Here is a 17,581-nt window from a genome sequence, read left to right as displayed (position 1 = left end):
CATGAAAGAAGCAGTTGTGGTCCCTTTAGGGAGAAGAAAAATGCCAGAGAAGGCTGAGAGAATTTATTTCCTTAAATCCTGAAATGCTTTCAGTTTATTGGAAGAAAAGTCTATTCCAGTTGAAACCTTTCTCCTTGGAGTTTCTACCCTGATGAAATGTTTGCGTGGCCCTCTGTCATTTTCTATGCGTTGAAAAGGTCAAGGAAACCTGAGAAACGTCTTACCATCACTGCCTCGAGAAGATATTGATTTCACATCAATGGACTCTTTCCTCCTGCTCTTGTGTCTGAACGAATGAGGCTCTGGGGAGTTCAAAGGAGAAACAGAAGGAGATTGGCTTTCTGTGTACTGCGGTGCGAGCTCACACCTTTCCCCAGATTTTCCAAAGAAAATGAGAGCACTTTTTAAGGTCTAGAAAGTAAAGGCAAGAATCGAGAAACTACTTTATCTTCAAATCAACAGAAAGTGATCAGTCACTCTAGTAGGAAAACAGTCTTTTTCTTCTGGGACTTCATTACATTGTGGAAGCGGTATTTATTGAGGGTTAGTTTCATAACTAAAATGTCATCCTGAAAATAAAACTTAAAGGGAATGTTTGGAGGTTCATCTTGACTAAAGGACCACACTCACCTAGGTGGGGAAGCTCTGGAGAAAGAAAATCCTAGTGAAATCCACAGATATTTGCATTAAGAAGCTAGTTTGGACAAGTTTGGGGCACTCCTGGAGAGTCAGATGTCTACAAGATCATCTGGCTTCTCTGAGAGTAGATTCCATCAAGTTTCAATGTCCTGCAGGTCATGGGATGGGAAACTCAATACTGAAATGCTCTGTGGGGCTGATGCCAAAAATCACACATCACCAGTGAACACCACAATGTAAAAAAAAAAAAAAAAGTCAGGGTAGCCATGTTGGCCTCTGAAGGGTACACTGTGGGCACATTTGCTTCCTGTAAGTAATTTCTGAATGAGAACAAAACCATAAGCTAGAACCACCTTGAAGGTGATCCAAGTACCAGCGGGAGGGGTACTTTTCTCAGGTGCCATTATACTGACAGAAGAACCATGATGCACAATGCTGTTATAGGAATTACCAGCATACCAAAACACAGTGAGATTGCCTAATATGGAAGAAACCATCTGCAGAGCCAAACTGGCTTAGTGTGCCATCTAGAAGCAATATAACTTGGAGATTGTCTTAACTTCTCTGTGTAATAATATCTATAAAGTGAGGACAATTAGAGTTTCTCATTCAGAGGCTATTAATACCTGCGTTAATCCTGGAGTAGCCCTTAGAAGAGAGCCTGCCACACAGTAAGCCTACAGTTTTTACCTATTTAATTACATCTGCTCATTAGCACAGCACACAAAAATGATTCATTAGAGGTTAGTCAAAGCTAGATGCTATTGTTCTTCCTGATTTTATCTTATAGAATTATGAGGCCCCACAGCAACTGAGCTGGTTATAGATTTGGAGAAGTTAGTCTTCAGTGAGGGTCATTTAAATGAGAGAATTCATCATTCATTCTTAACAGAAGCCCATAGGATGAATTAAAAGTCTTGGTCATTAGGGGCTGAAGAGATATCTCAGCAGTTAAGAGCACTGTCTGCTCCTCCAGAGGTCCTGAGTTCAATTCCCAGCAACCACATGGTATCTCACAACCATCTGCAATAGGATCTATTGCCCTCTTCTGGTGTGTCTGAAGAGAGTGACAGCGTACTCACATACATAAAATAAATAAATCTTTTTTAAAAGGGGGAGAGAGGATGGAATAGGGGGTTTGCAGAGGGGAAACCGGGAAGGGGGGTAACATTTGAAATGTAAATAAATAAAATAACCAATAAAGCAGTTGTAGTCATAGGAAAGAACTTAGTGACAAAGGGACGCTGCCTCCCATAAAAATAGTTACTGAGACCCCACTCTGCATCAGACATTGTGCTAGGCGCCTTAAGTAAAACAATCATTTCATTTAACACGTATATCATCTCTGAGAGCTCTATAGCACCACTCCCTTGGTACCAATGGGAATAATAATGTACGGAAGTGGAAAGGTCTGAGAAGTTGGTAGGTCGGCCAAGGCCAAAGAGCTGGTAAGTGATGGGCCCTATGCTCTCCAGGAGGGAGGCTTTTAGCTGATGAAGGCTGTGAGCATTAGCTGTGTCCCTTATGTGTAAAGTCCTGCTGGGTACTGCAAGGGACGTGGGGCTGCCTACTGCAGCTCTTTGGTAGAACCTTCTTTATGTGATATAAATTAACTGAGACACTGGAGGAAGGATGGCTGTGTGTGCGTCACCATTGTTCCATTCACGGCTGTTCTGGCTTAGGAAATACTAGAAAGGAGGAGGAGGAGGGAGAGGAGGAGGAGGGGGAGGAGAAGGAGGGGAAGGAAGAGGAGGGGGAGAAGGAGGGGGAGGAGGAAGAGTAGGAGGAGGAAAGGGAGGAGGTGGAGGAAGAGGGGGGAGGAGGAAGAAGGGGAGAGGGAGGAGGAGGGGGAGGAGGAAGGAGAGGTGGAGGAGTGGGAGGACAGAGGAGGAGGGGGAGGAGGAGGGGAGGAAGAAGGGGAGGAGGAGGGGGAGGAAGAAGAGGAGGGAGGATAGGGAGGAGGGGGAGGAGGAGGGAGAGGTGGAGGAGTGGGAAGAGGAGGGGTAGGAGGAGGAGGAGAAGGAGGGGGAGGAGGAGGAGTGAGAGGAGGAGGGGGAGGAAGAGGAGTGGGAGGAGGAGGGAAGGAGGAGGAGGGCCTGCAGCTCAGGGCATCTCTTTTAGCCAGCATATCAGTGGGACAGGTGTGGCTTATTCACTTTGCAAATAAAATTCTGGAAGAAAGAGCAAATGAATGAGTGTTGTCTATGTAATCACTCTGGAATGGAGGAGGACAATTGTGTAGCTAACCAGGGTCTGACCAGGTACCCATGCAGATGCTAGTGGTTGGTAGCCATCTATATAGGAGAAAGCATCACAAGGTTTAGCAGTAGATTCCCTGCCCCCATCTCCAGGTGTCGGAGGGTCCCAGGCCTCCCACAAGTAGACGTTACCTGGTCTCCCTTTCACTTTGTAGATAAGGAAACCAAAGATCTGAGTGTCGTTCAAGGTTTGAGACAGGAGTAAGGAGCTAAGATGGAACCTCACTGCCTGGTTTCCTGGGCCAGTGTCCAGCGCATTTCCATTTGTAAAGCTAGTCACCATGCACTTACTCCTCAGAGAGGGAACGGGGTGGCCCATTGCTGTGTTCTTAGCTGTGCCTTAGGTGGCCTGCCTCTCTGCCCTTCCCCCCCCCCCCCACTCCACTATGCACTGGGTTCCTCTGTTCTACATAGTCTCTAGCCAAGAAAAGAAAACCAAGCAATGGAGGAATTTAGAAGGGAAAGGTGCCACAAACCTAGAGGCGAGATTTGTAAAGGGTGCCTGTCGCTCCTCTGACTCTCCAACCCTCCAATGCCTGCACTCAGATTTTAGCCATCCCCAGTCTAGGGTGACAAATGTCATCTTGAACCCCAGCCCTCCCAGAGCAATGATAAACTGAGTCAAGAAGGCACCCCTCAGCAGAGAGTAAAAGCCAATGTTCTCACCTGTCTGAGAGTGGTCCCCGGAATCACGATGAATCCTGTGAATCTAGAGTCGTTCCAAAGTTTGGTAAAAAAGAGAGAGAAATGTATGTCATTTGTCACCTTTAGTAACTTAGTTCAAACACACTCTGACGGCCTCCAGAAAGCAAGGTGTTGCACAGATTGCGTGAAAAGATGAGAGACACACACACACACACCGAGTGTAAGACCACAAATGCTCTAAAGCCTTCAGACACTTGGTCAGGAACCCAAGAGCAGAGAGTGCCTGAGGGAGGGGCTCTCCAGGCAGACTAAACCTCCAGCTAGCCTCATCTTGACAGTCTGTGGAAATGCAGAAAGACAAAGGGCAGAACTCAAGTCAAATTTTAATAAGCCAATATGTAACCTGCTTGTTTCAGGCAAGGTTATATTTGTTTTTCTGAAATTCAAAGCCTGAGTTAAATCTAACATTTCTGCTTTTGGAACCATTCCTTAAATGTTTTTTCAAACACGCCCCTACTGTTGTCAGTCAACTGATAGGCTGCTTCCTCACAAGGCCTGGACTTCAGGTGCTGTTTAGCACCTACTCTTTTCTCATTATCGGGTTTCTTTCATGCTAATGATTTGGTGCCGATGTTCAATAGGCATCAGTCCAGGGACCAAACAAAGTCATCAACACTAGGAAGAATACACATGTGTTCTGTGGACTCCGCATTTCTTGCATGCACAGTTGACTAAGGCACTACCCCTCACACTCACTTAGAATCCCACTCTTCTCTGCTAAATCCAGCCGCTTCCATCCAGGCCTCAGGGCGGTCAACCTGTGCGGCACTCAGCGAAGAGGCAAGTTTATCAAAGCGGGTGAAGGTGGGGGAACTGTCAGTCAAAGAAGACTAGAATGACTTAGCAGCATCAACTGTCATAGTCTGAAAGCTCCCTTATGTCAGACGCAGGTAAAACGTCCCAGGCTTCATTGAACCTTGAAGAATGAGGTAGAGTCTGGGGAGATGGCGCCATTGGTAAAGCGGCTGCCACATGAGGCCTGGGTCCAGATATCTAGGTTCCATGTAAAAATCTAAGTGTGGTGACATGCATCTGTAATTCCAGTGCTTCGGGGTAGAGAGAGGCAAATTCCTACAGCCCATTGGCCAGTTCAGTCTGACTGAACTCTACGTCAGTGAGAGGACTTGACTTAAAAAATGAGGTAAAGAGTGACTGAGGAAGAGGTGACACCCTGGGTCAACCTCTGGCCTCCATGTGCACCTGCATGTGAACCTGCATGCACACTAATGTGCACACGCTCACATGATCATGCACACAAACATATGAAAATAACCAAGAAAACTGAGCTTCTAGAATTAAGCTTCCTTCAGGCTCTTCCGCTTGGTCCCAGGAAGAGCCTTTTCATGTCCTCACAAAACATCAATGCAGAACCCACGACCCACCTGCAATACCTCAGTCATGTTAGCCCACCACCCACCTGCAATACCTCAGTCATGTTAGCCTACCACACACCTGCAATACCTCAGTCATGTTAGCCCACCACCCACCTGCAATACCTCAGTCATGTTAGCCCACCACCCACCTGCAATACCTCAGTCACGTTAGCCCCCCACCCACCTGCAATACCTCAGTCATGTTAGCCTACCACCCACCTGCAATACCTCAGTCGTGTTAGCCCACCACCCACCTGCAATGCCTCAGTCGTGTTAGCCCACCACCCACCTGCAATACCTCAGTCATGTTAGCCTACCACCCACCTGCAATACCTCAGTCGTGTTAGCCCACCACCCACCTGCAATGCCTCAGTCGTGTTAGCCCACCACCCACCTGCAATACCTCAGTCGTGTTAGCCCACCACCCACCTGCAATACCTCAGTCATGTTAGCCATGGCTGTTGACTCTCACCTCAAAATTATGGTATCTTTTTTTATTTCTTGCATGAACATCATTTTATATTTTCCTTCTGGAACAAAGACCATTTTCTACAAAGCTATGAAGGTCAAATGCACAGTTTTATATGTTCAATATTAATAAAACTCTTGTTTCATTCTGTCGATCAGATCTTGCTTAAAAGCTTTTCTCTCTAATTAAAAAATATATAGATATCTAGGAGCAAAACCCATGACTTCCCATACTATGAGAAAAAAAAAATGGTAACAAGCCCCACTTCCGCCCCAACTCCCTTTCCTCATTTCTCATAGGCTCACACACAGGTCATCAATATGGCTCCCGTGACCTACACTGGGGGCCATGTGTCCTGTCGGGAGTGGAGCTCACTCAGCACTGATGTAGGATTTAAAATGTGTTCCATCCACTGATAGGGATGAAGGGGTGGACCAGGGAGGGTGAACGCAGTTATTCGTGCTTCCATGGCCTGGGATGTCTCTGGCCCATCTTTTTCCACGTATGTTGTTGCCCTTGGTACTTTGAACTGAATTTTCTGCCTTCACATCAAGAGTGGACAGAAGTTCTTCAGGCTTCACAGCCAGAGTCTCACGGGCTGTGTTAGCCTCTACACCAGGGTTCTACACTGTGACCCACTTTACAATCCTCTGTACAGAGGACAACTGGGAGCCCCTCCTCCCATGACATCCATCCAACCAGTCTTGGGTTTTTCATGTAATTCTCTGACTGATAACCAACATGCTTCATCTGAATATCTTCACTTTACAGGATTCACATGGTGATAAAATCCACACCCAGAACAAAAGTTTATCCCCACAACCTAAAGTATTAACTATAACTCAGTAGGAATTATTCCAAAATGATTTTCCTTGTAACCCTTAATGGAACTCACGGAGAATACAGGCAATGATTGGGTAGCTCCACAGTCTCTGGTGGGTCTAAGAGCTGCTCCTAGAGCTCCGAGAGCATCTAGGGGTGATGTTTTTGCCCCATGACAACAGCTGTTTTGCATGTTAGCCGTGTGCTGGCAGCTAGAAAGCTTGCAACTGCAGCATTACAAACCTTCCAGAGAATTGGCCATTTCCTTAGTCATGTAGGATGGAGAGGCTGAACTTTAAAGTTTGGTAGCCTGCCTATGTCACACCACTGGCAATGCATAGAACTATAACCATGCTTTCTTCTCTAGTTTGAGAGCCAGTCGTGTTTGATACACACCTCTTCAGCCAAAGACTCAGAAGCATTGTCCCAGTCCTGGATTATCATGTTAGAGCCTGAAAATACCTCACAGGTCAGCACAGCTTCCCCCTGAGTTCTGGGGAGGTGCACACTTCGTCGTGTGCATGCTTTAGCAAGGGCAGGATTCACCATCCTCAGACCTCACTTTCTCTAGAGCACAGTGGTTTTCTTCTTGGAAAACTTTAAGTGCTGTGTGTCCCTGCGGATGTTGTCAGGCCTGGGGATGCTGACAACAGCCGCTGCCCCCAGAGCCACAGGCTTTAAAAGCAGGAGTTTCTGCAGAGAATTCTACGGTCAGAGCTCAGAGATGCTCCTAGAGCTCCTAGAGCATCTGTGAAATTGTCAGAGCTCAGAGAGGTGATTTTTTTTGTTCCCCAGCAAGTCCTTGAGGCTTGCAGCTTGTGTGTGTATGTGTGTGTGTGTGTGTGTGTGTGTGTGTGTGTGTGTGTGTGAGACATGTGCATGCATGGCAGTGTAATTATAATTTTAAATCTTTAAATATTATAGGTTTCTACAAAATTTTCTGTGTGTACTCACAGGCTTTATTTCCTAATGCCTGACCATGCTCAGCTTTATGTGATGTACCTTTCCTCTTGTGGCTTCTGTTTTGTCACGGTCCTAGGGTTAAAGTCAGGTTCTTGGTCATGAAGGGTGAGTTCTCTATCACAAAGTTACAGCTTTGGCTTCTAATTATGCTTAGCTCTAAGAAGCACTACACCCCCCACCTCTCTCTCTCTCTCTCTGTGTGTGTGTGTGTGTGTGTGTGAGAGAGAGAGAGAGAGAGAGAGAGAGAGAGAGAGAGAGAGAGAGAGATTTCAGGGTCGTTTGTTCCTTAGAGAATATTAATTTAAAACCTATCTTCAGTTTACTGCGGTATGAAAGCCTTCAGGTTCACTGAGACTCCTGCTTCTTAAACTGTGGGTCCCAATTGCATATGGGGCCATGGAACTGAAGGTAGGAAGCATAAAATGTTGGACAATTATAAAAAGTTTCTGAATGCACAGTGACCAAAATTAATTTAAAATCAGCACATAATAAATCCAGGTGTTACCAGAAAAGGGGTCTCTCCTGCATCACGCAAAATCTCTGAAGCCTTGGCTCAGCATGTAGACTTGTACAGTTTGTCCTGCATACACTGCCACCCATGTGCTGACAGCGAGGCTGACTGCCACACCTCAGCTCGGATTCTGGGCCTGTGTACAGTATGGATTGCTACAATTTTCTGCTTGGATGCAAACATTAATTATAGAAAAAAGATTTACTATTTTCCTACCCATTGTTCCTTAGTATGTAAATATCAATTAGTATTCCTCTGGCCGGTATTGTGTCTGAATGTTTTTTGGAATAAAACGTCATAATTTTATTGTCTTGCTAACAGAATCAGCTTAGAACAGGCTGGATGGTCTTTCTGTCCTCATTGGTTCCCAGTTCAAAATGCTGTCAACTAGTAGCAGGCAGAGTCTCTCAGACACCAGCTCAACAGACCCAAGTCTCAACACAATCTTCATGAATTCTGGGTGGGGTTAGAACAGTATTTCCAATGACTTCTGAGATGGCCCCAAGAAAACTTCTGGTATTTTGTACTATGTATTTTTGTAAGTTGGTGTTTTCAACATTGATAATTATAAAATAAAAATATCAATCAACACTGGAAAACACTGAAAGCAAACTGTGTTCTGCAGTATCAAATGTTCAGCCAAAGTTTAGCTCCCCCTTTTTAAAAGCAAACATTGATCTAATTAGTATACAAATTTGCTGTTGTCTTTAATATTGTCAAAAATATGCATATATCAAAGGCTTATTTTGAATTCTCTCTTTGATTAACTCTCAGTAAATGACTGACTTATACACCTATTTTTCTGTACCTATCTTGGGTAAAAGTTTAAGTGGAAAGGGTTTATGACATTGTTAGACCCATCCTATGAGGGACAGAAATGCTAGATGCCATGAATCTAGGTAAGTTGAAGTGATACTGAATGTAATAAATAACTTTCTACATTTAAAGTAAGATCATATCCCTTCCTCACGCACCAGAACGGCCAGGAAGAAACTGTGAAGGATAAACACTTGGAATATTCACATCTTGGAAGGAGGATAAAATTATACAATCCCTTTGAATGTCAAGTCTGGCACTTTTGTACCAATTTATATGAACATCTCCATTACAAAGTATTACCTTAGTAAGAAAAGACATGTTATCACAAAAGTAACTCATTCAAGGATGCTCAAAGAAGCCCAGGGCCAGGAACAGCTCAGGGCTCCATTAACAGGAAAATAGACTAAAAAAACAAAACAAAAACAAACAAAAAGTAAGACAAAACCCCCAAACAAACAGGCAGGTGTTACTGGTGCACACAGCCCAGGGGAATCTCAGAAAGCCAGACAACAGAGCACAGAGGGGGTGAAGTTCTAGCAAGCCTGTTATCACACAGCGTAGAATAAGGTCTTCTGGGAGCCGTGATGGAAGGGGTGCAAGGAAGGACCCTCAGCGAAGGGCCTCAAGGGCAGGAACTTTTGCTTGTATAAGTTTTTTTATTAAAGATTTATTTTATTTACATGAGTACACTGTAGCTGTCTTCAGACACACCAGAAGAGGGCATCAGACCCTATTACAGATGGTTGTGAGCCATCATGTGGTTGCTGGGAATTGAACTCAGGACCTCTGGAAGAGCAGTCAGTGCTCTTACCCGCTGAGCCATCTCTCCAGCAAGGGCAGGAACTTTTAAGAGGCTAACATTTGTTTGTTCTCCTTGTTTTTGATAATATGGGAGTTAGAGATATGTTCTTCAAGCTCTAGGGAAAATGTAAGATTGTACATTTTCTCCCTTAAAAAGTTATTAAATTCTAGCTATTATGCATGCTGATAAGACATGCAGTAAGCTACACTGATGTGTGCCTAATACTTAATAGTTGGCAAGCATTAAAAAAAAAAAAAAGAGGAGGCAATGAAGGATGGTTTCAGGACCTTAGATGGAATTATGATGGAGTCACGCGCTAACTGTGGGACTGAGGTAGTGAGGGAATGGGTAGCTTACATGTCTTCCAATTGTTTCACCTTTTTAAGATACTTTGTAAAAATTTAAGCTTTACCCTCATATATATGTGTGTATACATATGTATACATATGTGTGTATACATATGTATATATATACATATATATATTCATAAGAAAGTATTGGGTGGTACACTCTTTTTATCTAGCACTCAGTGGTGGGGGAGGCAGAGGCAGAGGCAGAGGCAGGTGGATCTCTGTGAGTTTGAGGCCAGTTTGGTCTACATAGTGAGTTCCAGGACAACCAGGGCTATGTAGTGAAACCCTGTCTCAAAGCAGCAACAACAAAATAATAAAATAAAATAGAAACTCCCACTTCCCATTGGTCTTTAGGGTCACTGCGTATATAACCAGTCAGTGAGACTCACCCTTGGGGCCCGGCTCTGGCTGGCTCTGGTTAGCTCGCCATGCACTGCTGAGCACAGCCATGTTGCCCTGGGCTTTCAGGTCTCTGCTGGGAAGTTCTCCATCTGGTCTCTTGGCCTCACCCTGTCCTGCAGGTCTTGTTCATGTGTGACTCCCACCAGAAAGGTTTTAATACTTCTGTCTCACTTTAGTCCCTCATGGGGTCATGAGGTCAAGCCCTTCAATCATGTGATCTCAGTGGATGTTTCTGAATGACCTAATACAGCCTGTGCCCTTGCATCTGTGACTGATCTGTCCCTTACTGCTTGGATGGAGGTTACGCCTAACTTGATTATCACTGTGTTCCCAGTGCTAACAACATCTGGGGCATAGTGGCCACTAAATATGAGACGAATCCATAAGAGACTGAGTTAACTGGGGTCCTTACCCTAGACCTGTAGTAAAGGCGCCACTTTTAATGATTTGGCTATCACATTGGTCTTTGCTAATTATGTATAATACTTCTGTCCCTTAAGATTCTAGTTCATGAAGTTTCACAGTAAAACACAGATAAAGAAAGTTCTATAAAATGTCAGTTTTAAAAGTGAGAAGCGAATACATTACAGAGAACAGTTTCTCTGATAATGCCAAATTTGATAAAGGACAAATCAAGACCATCAGATACCAGAGCACACCCTCAGCCTCATCTGGACTCCCTGAGCCTCTGAGAGCATCTCCATGACACATTGTACTGTGGCTCTCATCATATAATGAGCAGCTTTTAAAAAATAAACTAAGAGAGTGCTTACATCTACCCACACATCTTTAATAAAATGGGAAGTGACAGCAATTCTCCTTGGTCGCTGTCCTACTTTGGTTCTTCTGTCACCGGGATAAAACTTATGGTGGAGACTACAGAGAGACATTGATTATTGGCTTATTCCTCATGGTCCCCTCAGACTGCTTTCTTATAAATCTAGGACTACATGCCCAGAAATAGTACCACCCACAATAGTCCGGGCATTCCCACATCAGTCATTAATCAAGAAAATGCCTTGTAGACATATCCCCCAGGCCTATCTGCAGAAATACCACCCAAACTGATAAAAGTACACAGTTTATAAAACTATATATTGCTTATAAAGGTTTACATGTTACAGAATGGAGCAACTCCCCCCGAGCCCCCCCACACACACACATACACAAAGACTGGTTTGACAAAGCAGCTCTGAGAAGATTCACCTTCAGGGATACTGTGGCGCCTGACCCTTCCTCAAAAGACTTGCTTCCAGAACAACTCCAAAGAAAGTTGCTGACCTCAATTCATGCAGCCTTACAGACTGATCCAGTCAGGACTTCACTTAACCCTGAGCTTGCACAGCACCCAGAGACTGGACAACAAATAGCAGCTAGCTTTCTTTAGATGTAACCATTTTCCCAATTTTCTTGGATCCCCAAAAAGGAATTCTATGTCTAAAATTAGCAGGTGGCAATTTAAAAAAGCCTGTTGTCCCAGTCCCTTAAGATGGGGTGGATGGTTTGGGTCATTTTATGAATTATAAATATGTTGTCATTTAAGGGGATGATTACAAATAGTCATGGCCTTGGATTTGGAAAAAATTAAATTGGGAGCTTAGACTCAGGGATTTCTATCCTTTTCTGTCTCTTTATCCTTCTTAGATAAAACTTAGGGGTTTGAGAAGAAAAAGGGAGGAATATAGAAATATATAAAATAATAAGATAAAGGATAAGTTACTAAATCTATTCAACTTTGAGCTATTGTTATTCTCAATAATGTTATTTTGTTACATTGGTACAAAATGTTGCATATTGCTATAGGTTTAAGGTTTTCATTGGTAAACTTGGTAAATTTAAGGTTAATTTTGTTACAATATAATGTATGTATGTTTCAACTCTTATATAGGTGTTGTGCCTTGTGGCTCATTTGAAAATGCAAGGTTTAGTCTCAGCCCTTTTAATAGCTGCTATTGCAAGCTATTAGGGATGGTTAAGAAATACAAGTTAATAGTCAGATAGTCAAAGTCATGGTCATGTCAGATACTAGTCTAGATCATCACAGAAATATACATCCTGGATTCAACAGGTATCTGGAGACAGGCAATATTTGCTTGTTCAGATATACGATGAATAGATAAATATGTTATGAACAGATGGCCTTCAAAAACCTCAGAGACTTACAGAATATAGCATTTATACATTTTTTATTAATTTAAGGCTGTTTTGACGTTGAGGCATGTCTGCTCCTGGCAGAACCCCATTTGACTAGGAAGAAGATGATGAACATTGAAGGATCTGTACTTGAAGATGGCTCCATTTGTGGCAAGCTAGTCACTGGGCAGAGAAAATGCCTCAATTTCATCTGCAAACTGAATGCTGTCCAGAAAGGACAAATGGCACAGAGGAGTCAACTGCTAAATCTGCCAAGACAGGGTAAGCAAGTGCTTCATAATTCCTGCTTCTCAAATATGTCTGTCAGGTATGCTGAGCCAGAAGGCTGCAGATTAAATTCCCCAACTTTATAGAGGCTACTGGGGCCTGTCCAGGCAGTCACCTGTCTCTGTCATTTCTATAATTTTTGGAAGCTTTGTCCTTGTGCTTCCTGCATAGTCAGGTAATATTTATTCTTTCTCAGGTCTCTGCTGGAGCTGAAGACTAGATAGTCAGAGTCTCACAATTAAACTTAAGTTATAAAAGATCTAGGAAAATGTTTTAAAGTCTCAGAACAGGTTTTAAGGTTGGTAATTATGAAAATTAGAGGATTTAAATACTTGAATATAAAAAAATATGGCTTGGATACAAAACTCTAAACTTACTAGGATAAGACAGAGATATAATGCTTTCTCCTGAGTTGCTAAATACAGACAGACTGGACTTTTGGAATGTAACTCTTACCTAATGCTTTCATTATTTATCTTTTTTTTTCTTTTATTGGATGCTTTCTTTATTTTTATTTCAATTGTTCTCCCCTCTGGAAACCTTCCATCCCTTCCCCCTTCCCCTGCCTCTTTGAGGGTGCTCCCCCACCCTTAAAAAGGACATCAGATCCTCTGGACCTGGAGTTAGAGATTGTTGTGAGTTACCATGTGGGTGCCAGGAATTGAACTCAGGACCTCTGGAAGAACAGCCAATGCTCCTAACCATTTGGCCATCTCACCAGTCTTCATTATTTTTCTCACTGTATGATGTTTATTATTATTATTATTATAAAAGAAAGAACCAAAGGAAAAAAAAAGGGAAAATGTTGAGTTCTTGTCTATTGCTATGCATTGTAATGCTAAATTTTGTATCCCAAGTTTAGCATGTCACTCAAGAGGAATGAATTCTCACGTGTACCAGCTTTTGTTGGGCAAACTTTGTTCCTTAATTTAACATTGTGGTTGAGCAGCCCAACCTGTAGCTGGGCAGAAGAGAGGTAGGCAAGGCTTCAGCTCCCAGGCTGGGTTTCTGAGACACAGACTAAGAGGGGGAGGGGGAAGAGGAGGAGGAGGAGGCTCATGCCATGGGGTATAAGGATCATAAGCACACGGCCATGAGAGCTGGCCTGCTGGAGTAGGAGAGGCCTACATGGAACTTGGCAAGTAATGTCTCAGGATTGACAGGGAGGTAGAAAAAACAGCACAGAAGGTTGATATCTGCCCAGCTCAGGTGCTTTAAGGCTTATTATAGAATATAAAGGTTTTTGTGTCTTTTGTTTGGGAACTACATGGTCTAGGGTGAGGTTAGAAACCCCAAATAATATTTACTGTAACATTAATCTGATGGGGGTGCCAATCTGATGGAGGCGCTAATCTGATGGGGGTGCCAATCTGATGGGGGTGCCACTCTGATGGATGCAATGTTTCAGCTGAGGTTCCCTCTTCTCAGGTGGTCCTAGTTTGATGAAAAATAACCAGTACGGCCATTTAAAAGAATGCTTGCTTTGATGAAGAGAAGTTTTGATCACTGTTTCAAACCCAGATCTACTTGTAGTATCAATTTTTTTTCTGTTTCTGCTGTCCCAGAAATATTACAAAAAAAAAAAAAACCAGTAAATAGGTGGTTAGCATGAACAAAGATATTATCTGCTTAAAAATCAGGGCAGCTCACAGAGCTGACATGCTAAACATTCTTCTAATATTCAATATTCTTCATTTACTACAAACTGGGGCCTTTCACGGATGTGACAGCACTCTGACTGACTAAGCTCGAGGGCGACCTGAAATGGGTCTCTGGAGAACCTTCCTCTTTTGTGTACATGGAACGAAATGACAGTTGGTGGCATCGTGCAGATATCTTTGATCATCTTTCTTCAGTGAAAATACCTCGTGGTGGACATTTTCTCAAAAAACAAAAAGGCTCTGCTGTGCAGATCAAAGGACTTTTTGCAGTCTGCCGGAGCTTCAAAACCCACTTGCAGATTCACCTCTTAAAGCCCATGTTATGTCAGTGCGGCCGCAGGCTACAGAACAAGACAGCTGGTCAGCATCCAGGAGCCCGGCCCCCATGGCCACAGTTCATTCAGTTTCATGTATTCTGAGCTGCATCTCAGCAGTTGACAACACCAGGGCAGAGTGTTTTGAGTGCACTGATGCAGAGCCGTGTGTGTGTGTGTGTGTGTGTGTGTGTGTGTGTGCATGTGCACGTGTGTGCAGGTTTGTTGGGAGTTGACGGGGGGGGGGGGGGATTAGGGTGGGTGGGGCTAGGTGTCCTCCCTGCAGTAACAACTGTGAACCTAATAGGAAGTATGACAGTGCCTCCTCTTTTTTATCTGAACGTTTAAAATGTTACTCGTGTCAAAGCGGTGGGTGTGTGTGCAGTGGTCTGATATAGATGAAAAGACACAAGCATCAAAAGACAAATCCCAAGCTGTCCCCCCCCCCCCATGAATGACAGCCCAGTACAGGGTTACTCTCCCTTGCTGTCCGGTTTTTTCGTGGGAAAGTTGAATCATTACTCCCTTTGCAATGCCAAGCTACATATTCAGATACCACAGGTGTCCTTCTGCCAAATGTCCCTGACCTGCCAGACTGGCGCCCACTGACTCAATCTTCTGCATCCGTTTGGAAGAGTCTTTACAGACGTATGCTTTCATGGTTTGTCTCAGTGAAATCACTTTTTAAAAATAGTTTAGGGGCTGGAGGGATGGCTCAACGGTTAAGAGAACTGACTATTTTCCAGAGGTCCTGAATTCAATTCCCAGCAACCGCACAATGGCTCACAATCTGCAGTTGTATCTGATACCCTCTTCTGATGTGTCTGAAGACAACAGTTGTACTCGCATATATAAAATAAATGAATCTTTTTTAAACCTTTTTATTTTAAACTTATGTATGCAGATGGCTTGCTTATCAAGTACTGGTGTTCTCAGTATCCAAAAGAGGCTGTGGAATCTTAGCACTGACCTTACAGGAGTCAGCCACCTGATGTGGGCACTAGGAACAGAACTCAGTCTTCTGGAAGAGAAGTAAGCAATTGTAACCATTCAGCCATTTCTCTAGTCCCAATAATATATTTTTTTAAAAAATACTTTGCTCATTCTAAATGCATAATACACAGTCCCAACCCAACAGCCCCTAGGTCAAACCTACTGGCTTAGAGGAACCAAAGTGTCCAAGGCTTTATGAGCCTCATTTGAGGTGGAGCTCCAGGCCTGGCTACCCTGTGCAACTGGGGACACCATCATTGCCCAGGGAGTGGTCAGCACACCAGTGGCGTTGTCAAAACCTGGCAGCTCACTGGAACTCTCAACAGCCTCTCTCCAGACTTACAGAATCTGACTTAACCATCTCCAGGTGGTTCATTCCACATTAGCATTTGAAACACACTGGTAAAGTAGAAAAATAATAGGTTTTGGGTATTTTCTATTTTGCAGTTTGGGGGACAGAGCTCAGGGTCTTAAATGTACCAGGCAAGATCTCTCCCACCAGAATATTCTTTAACCCAGATGAATTGACATCAAAGGTTAACAATCTTTTTTTTATTTGATATATTCTTTATTTACATTTCAAATGATTTCCCCTTTTCTGGCTCCCCACTCCCCGTCTTTTTTCTTTTTCTCTTCCTTCCTTCCTTCCTTCCTTCCTTCCTTCCTTCCTTCCTTCCTTCCTTCCTTCCTTCCCTTTCTTTCTTTCTTTCTTTCTTTCTTTCTTTCTTTCTTTCTTTCTTTCTTTCTTTCTTTCTCTCTCTCTCTCTCTCTCTCTCTCCCTCCCTCCCTCCCTCCCTCCCTCCCTCCCTCCCTCCCTCCCTCCCTCCCTCCCTCCCTTCCTTCCTTCCTTCCTTCCTTCCTTCCTTCTTTCTTTCTTTCTTTTTGGAGGTAGGACTAAGTCAGATGTGTGAAGTGCCTGAACGGTAAGCTCAGAAGGCGAGGGCCTACCCCACGGTTTCTGACCAGCTGGTAGAGCTGAACAGGTCCCAAGGTGAAGCTGAGAGTCAGGCTTCCTGGATCTGTCCCACGGGACGGTGGATGATGTCAGCCTCTCTGGCCTTCTCTTTCATACCTGGATTCTGTTTCTCAGGAAGCTGGATTCAGTGACAGTACACCGCTATGACTTCATTTCCTCTGAAGCTCAGAGTTGAGCCCAGGTCAGGTGGTTTCCTGAGGGAGGGGTGTGTACACAGCAGGAACATGTGGGGTCTTCCCATTCAGGCTGCTGTTCTCCTTGCCAGGCAAGGTCCCTCCTTGGCTCAGTGACAAGAAGAAATTATGTATAACAGGCTTAGTAAGAAATTTCTTTCTGCCTAATGTTTTGTTCTTAAAGAATGGTCAATGCCAAATGAGACTTTTGGCAAACGAAGCACAAGCTCATGTGCCTGCTGGATTTGGTCAAGAGAAGGAGGCAGCTGCAAGGATCTAACGCTTTCCTAGCCCTGATAGAGAGGTCTCAACAGAAGACTCTCCACACTTCTTAATGACAGCAGGGCTTCTTCATGCTCTGATTAACACATGCTAGAAGTGAGCCTGCCGACCAGTGCTTGATAAATCAGGTCTCTGGAGAGCCAGGGAACAGGCAGAGCCAGCGCTCAGAAGTGAATAAGGAGAGCCCCATGGCATAAGACAAATTTTGTTATTCTGTGACCTGAGGTTCTGAAAACATCCTTCATCAGAATTCCTGTTTACATCTTGTAAATAATCACTCCCAGAGTCAAAAGGCATGTCTAATTATCCCCCATCTTCTAATTTAACTCAGAAAACCTTACTGGGCTCAAGAAGAAAAGATGGTTATGTCCTATTTACTGTCCACTGAGAGACAAAACTAGAACTATGAGTTCATTCATTCATTCAGGAAGAGTTTATTGAGTTTATACTCTGTGCTAGGCACTGAGGGTGTGGCAGAGAACACGCGGCTCCCAAAGGGCGAGGAACCAAGAGTGAACTGGAAGGACCCCCAATCTTGATGCTCAATAAAACTGAACCATGCATTTAGCCATCTGCTCCTTGGAATACTGCGGCCATTCCTCGTCAGTCTGAGGGTTTACACTATAAGAGGAGAAAATGCTTGAA

The 17,581-nt window shown here is 43.8% G+C and overlaps 1 protein-coding gene across 1 annotated transcript in view; it reads right to left on the bottom strand.

Moving 5' to 3' along the window:
* Pde8b (phosphodiesterase 8B) overlaps positions 1 to 17,581 on the bottom strand; it is a 118,296-nt gene that overhangs the window by 28,041 nt on the left and 72,674 nt on the right. Inside the window, exons 12-13 of the mRNA XM_052159649.1 lie at positions 3,564 to 3,606; positions 225 to 302 (exon numbers count right to left, since the gene is read on the bottom strand). Of these exons, the coding sequence (XP_052015609.1) occupies positions 225 to 302; positions 3,564 to 3,606 (121 nt within the window). The remainder of the gene's footprint in view (positions 1 to 224; positions 303 to 3,563; positions 3,607 to 17,581) is intronic.

The sequence above is a fragment of the Apodemus sylvaticus genome, chromosome 16 (genome assembly GCF_947179515.1).
Source record: "Apodemus sylvaticus chromosome 16, mApoSyl1.1, whole genome shotgun sequence".
In the NCBI taxonomy this organism is placed as follows: domain Eukaryota; kingdom Metazoa; phylum Chordata; class Mammalia; order Rodentia; family Muridae; genus Apodemus; species Apodemus sylvaticus.
This window is presented reverse-complemented; position numbering and strand designations above follow the sequence as displayed.